This window comes from Canis lupus, chromosome 18 (genome assembly GCF_011100685.1).
Source record: "Canis lupus familiaris isolate Mischka breed German Shepherd chromosome 18, alternate assembly UU_Cfam_GSD_1.0, whole genome shotgun sequence".
In the NCBI taxonomy this organism is placed as follows: domain Eukaryota; kingdom Metazoa; phylum Chordata; class Mammalia; order Carnivora; family Canidae; genus Canis; species Canis lupus.
The window spans coordinates 40,360,498-40,364,777 of record NC_049239.1 but is presented as its reverse complement, the minus strand read 5'-3'; the positions used below and the strand labels follow the sequence as shown (position 1 = coordinate 40,364,777).

Genomic DNA, 4,280 nt, shown 5'->3' with positions numbered 1-4,280 from the left:
AGGCTCAATCAAATGAACCACCCAGGTGCCCCTATAGTAGATATATTTCATACAATTTTCTTTTCTTTTCCCTAATTTTCCCATCACACTATCATCTCTAGAAAATCATATTAAAATATATATTCCCATAACTTTCTCCACTTTATATACGAATTTTAATAATAATATTCGCTTTTATCAAATCATAAGACTCAATTGTATAGAAATGATTAATCTGATTAGTAGCATAAATTGTGCTTAATATTGACTGATATTGGTGCACCAAAATCATTTAGAAAACTATGTTTCCAGTGAACAGTGCTTTTTTCTTTAGGAAATGATTTCTTGAGGCACCTGTGTGGTTCAGTCAGTTAGGTGTCTGCCTTCAGCTCAGGTCATGATCTCACTTTTGTGGAATCAAGCCCCACATCAGGCTCTCTGCTCAGTGGGAAGTCTGCTTCTCCCTTTGCCTGTGGCTTCCCATACTTGTCCGCGCGCTCTCTCTCTCTTTCTCTCTCTCTCTCTCCCTCTCTCTCTCAAATAACTAGTCTTTAAAAAATGATTTTTTTTGTAGAGTCATTGCTAGATATACACATTTCCTTATTTTAATGTTCGTTGTAAAAAAAAATGTTCATTGTCAACCTGGTTCTTAAAGTATCTGTTACAATTCCACGGAAATGAATGATATGGTTTCCAGTAAGTGATATAACAGAGTTTATATTACAGCTACATCTATTACATCAATCCTTGTCAAAAGTTCTTACTAAGAGAGGACAATAAAATACAATAAAACTATAAAATTACCAATAGAATGACTTGGTATTTGATGACATGTACATAAATGTATGACTTGACACATTACAATATTACAAGTAACTTAATTTGGAAAAAAATTTACCATTGTATAAAAAATATTAAAGTTTAAAATAAATACCAGTTGATATTTCAACACCGATATCTAAGGAATCAATTCCTGCAAGTATAACATTTTTAATAAAGTGAATTATTTACATAGCAATTTTCTCAAAGCTGTTATGACTTCCTTGTTCCTTAGACTGTATATGAGAGGATTAAATAGAGGAGTCACAACTGTGTAGAAAAGAGAAAGCACTTTGTCAATTCTTGCTGAGTGACTGGCTTTGGGTCTTAAATAGGTAATAATGGCTGATCCAAAGAACAGCACCACAACCGTAAGATGAGATGAACAGGTGGAGAAGGCCTTGGCTCGACTTGTGGCTGAATGCAATTTAAGGATTGTGGAGATGATTTTGCTATAGGAAATAAGTATCAACAGAAATGGAACTGTGACAATCAAGATGACAACTATGTAGACCATCATTTCATTCACAAATGTGTTCCCACAAGCAAGCTTGAGTACTGGGGGGATGTCACAGAAGAAGTGGTCAATTAAATTAGAGCCACAAAAGGGCAGAGAGAAAATCTGGACTGTCTGCCCTATCTGGACTGGAATTCCACTGATCCAGGAGCCAGCCGCCAGCTGAATACAAGTTTTGTGGTTCATCATTAAAGGGTAGTGTAGAGGGTTGCAAATGGCCATGTAGCGGTCATAGGCCATCACTGCTAGAAGGAAACATTCGGTGGTTCCCAGCACAAGAATGCAGCACATTTGGGTAGCACAGGCAACTAAAGAAATTGTTCTTCTCTGGGTCCAAAGGTTCATGAGCATTCTGGGGAGAGTAACTGATACATAGCAGATTTCCAAAAAGGAAAAATTGCCTAGGAAAAAGTACATAGGGGTCTGGAGAGAAGGGTCCAGTTTTGTTATTAGAAAAATGATGCCGTTACTCATCACAATAATGATGTAGATGACTAAGAACAGTCCAAATAGAAGCCACTGGAGATGGGGAACATCAGCAAAGTCCAAGAGAACAAATTCTATCAGTTCAGTTAGATTATCTTCTGGTGGTTTTTCTTGGTGTTTCATCTGTGGAAAGGGTAAATTTAGCATGTACTGTTATTTTACCTTAATGGATCAGTTCCCATTCTCTAAGTTTTATTAGGTATCTACATTCAGTTTTTATAGTCACTGTAATTGTTTCTAATTTAATAATGTTACTATTTGTGTATTTCTCACTTTCTCAGTTTAGATCCTGTGGATTATTACTGAACGCACTCCCTTGAAATTTCCTTTAAGAGCATTCTATACACTTTCTGAAAAACCAAACTATGCCTTGCTCAACATAGACACTGGGAAAATTGGCAATCACTGAAAATAGAGCTCCAGCTATGCCATATGATCTAATTCTTAATTATATTTCTTGACAATCCTGTTGTACTTCCCTATGATTTTTCTCTACCATACTTTAGTAGAACTGTATCAGACTTTGTCTTCCCCATACATTTGCAACTTTCTACTTGAACTCTTCATTACTCTATCACTTCTTCACTTGATGATCTTGATCTTACATTTTCTTATTATACAGTTCTTATTATTGGGCAGTCTACAAAAAAGAGAATATTTTATCACACATGGGGGAATAAAACAAATACCTTTTGGTAGGATACTAAATGGGGCATATTATTCAGGAAAACTTGCCTTGGAACATAGATACAGATGGACATAAGAGAGTGATCTTAGGAAAACAAGAATAGCCTGGAGTGTGTTCATTATCTGGGGTATGTGTGTGGGAGCAGTGGGAGAAAAGATGTGCGTCTGTGTGCAGTATGCATCTCCACTATCTCTGCTCCTCCTCAAAAACTCTCCAGATAAATTTATAAACTCATTTCTCTTAGAGATAAGAATATTGAGACTCACTAATGATAGATAATTTGATGATGTGCATATAGGTGTTCTGAATACAAATCAGTGCCTATTTTTTAAAGATTTTATTTGTTTATATGAGATAAAGAGAGATTGGGAGAGCACATGTGAGTGGGGGGAGACACAAAGAAAGAAGGAAGAGGGAGAGAATCCCAAGCAGATGCCCCATTGAGCATGGAGCCTGACTCAGGCTTACTCCCAGGACCCCAGGATCATGATCTGAGCAGAAACCAAAAGTCAGATGCTTGACCAACTGAGCCACCTAGGTGTCCCAGTGCCTACTTTTCAAAATTGGACTTGAGTTTGAATCCTAACTCAATAATTTATTATCTGTGTGGTATTTAAAAAAAGACTTTATTTTTCATGAGAGACACAGAAAGAGAGGCCAAGACATAAGCAGAGGGAGAATAAGGCTTCCCACGGGAAGCCTGATGTGGAACTTGATCCCAGGATCACGGGATCATGCCCTGAGCCAAAGCAGATGCTCAACCACTGAGCCACCTGGGTGTCCCTTTATGACATTAAGCAAAATTGTTTAGATTTTTTAAAGTTTGCTTTCTTATTTGTGATACTTCAATTAAATAATACTGGTAAAATTACCTATCAATTTTATTCTGACTTTTTATTAGTTATGGTTTTATAATGATAATTATGAATATACTATGAATATGATATTATGTTCTTAGGTCTTTAGTCTCCAGGGTTGCACCACATTGTTTAATGAAATTATATTTAATAAAATTATTGAGTTACTTGTTGGTGATCATGTTTATTTTTTCATTCTTTCCTTTCATCAGGGCCAGGACTAGGGTAAGGTGAGTGAGACTCCTCAGATACAAAATTTAAGAGGCACTCACTCATTCTCAGAGCTGATTCTGTGTTGCATAAACATGAAAGTGAATGAATTCTTAGACATTTCACCCTTGGAATTTCTGGGCTCAAGATTCGTCCTCAGGCCTTCCATTTCTCCATTCTGGTGTGTTTGGACTTTGGCCACCAAACTGCATACTACAGTGCCATGGATAAAGGAATACAGTCTTGCCAAGATGGGCTGGATTTAAGTTACGGCTCCACCATCGGGTATCTCTGTGACCTCAGGAGAGATGCTTCATCCTTGTGCATAGTTTATTCAACTACAAAACTGGCTAACTATTTTACCAATCCTTAGTATTTTTATATTAATTAATTCATTTCATATGTGTAAAACAACTCGAAGCACTTATAAAACTCTCTCTAAAGGTAGCTACTATCACTTATTAAAAAATAAAATTTATTCTTCTGAATTGTATTCTCTGTTCTAAGCAGCATGAAAAAGGTTCTCTAATTTACTTTTTCTTTGTTTCACATGATTAATGTGGATATTGAATAAGATCTCAGAGCAATCAACAAAATGTTATAAAAATGTCAAGCTCTTAAGATGTGAATTCTCCATGAATTCTCTGCTAATAATTTTGTTTATATTATTATCTCTACTCTATGAACCTAATGTCAAGATTACTTATCACCGTTCAGCCAAGAG

General features: G+C 36.1%; 1 protein-coding gene across 1 annotated transcript; it reads right to left on the bottom strand.

The window, feature by feature from the left end:
- Nucleotides 1–982: 982 nt before the first annotated feature.
- Nucleotides 983–1,948, bottom strand: OR10AG65 (olfactory receptor family 10 subfamily AG member 65). The gene is given in 1 exon segment (NM_001256446.1): nucleotides 983–1,948. A coding segment is annotated over 1 exon segment (966 nt).
- Between the last annotated feature and the right edge of the window lie 2,332 nt (nucleotides 1,949–4,280).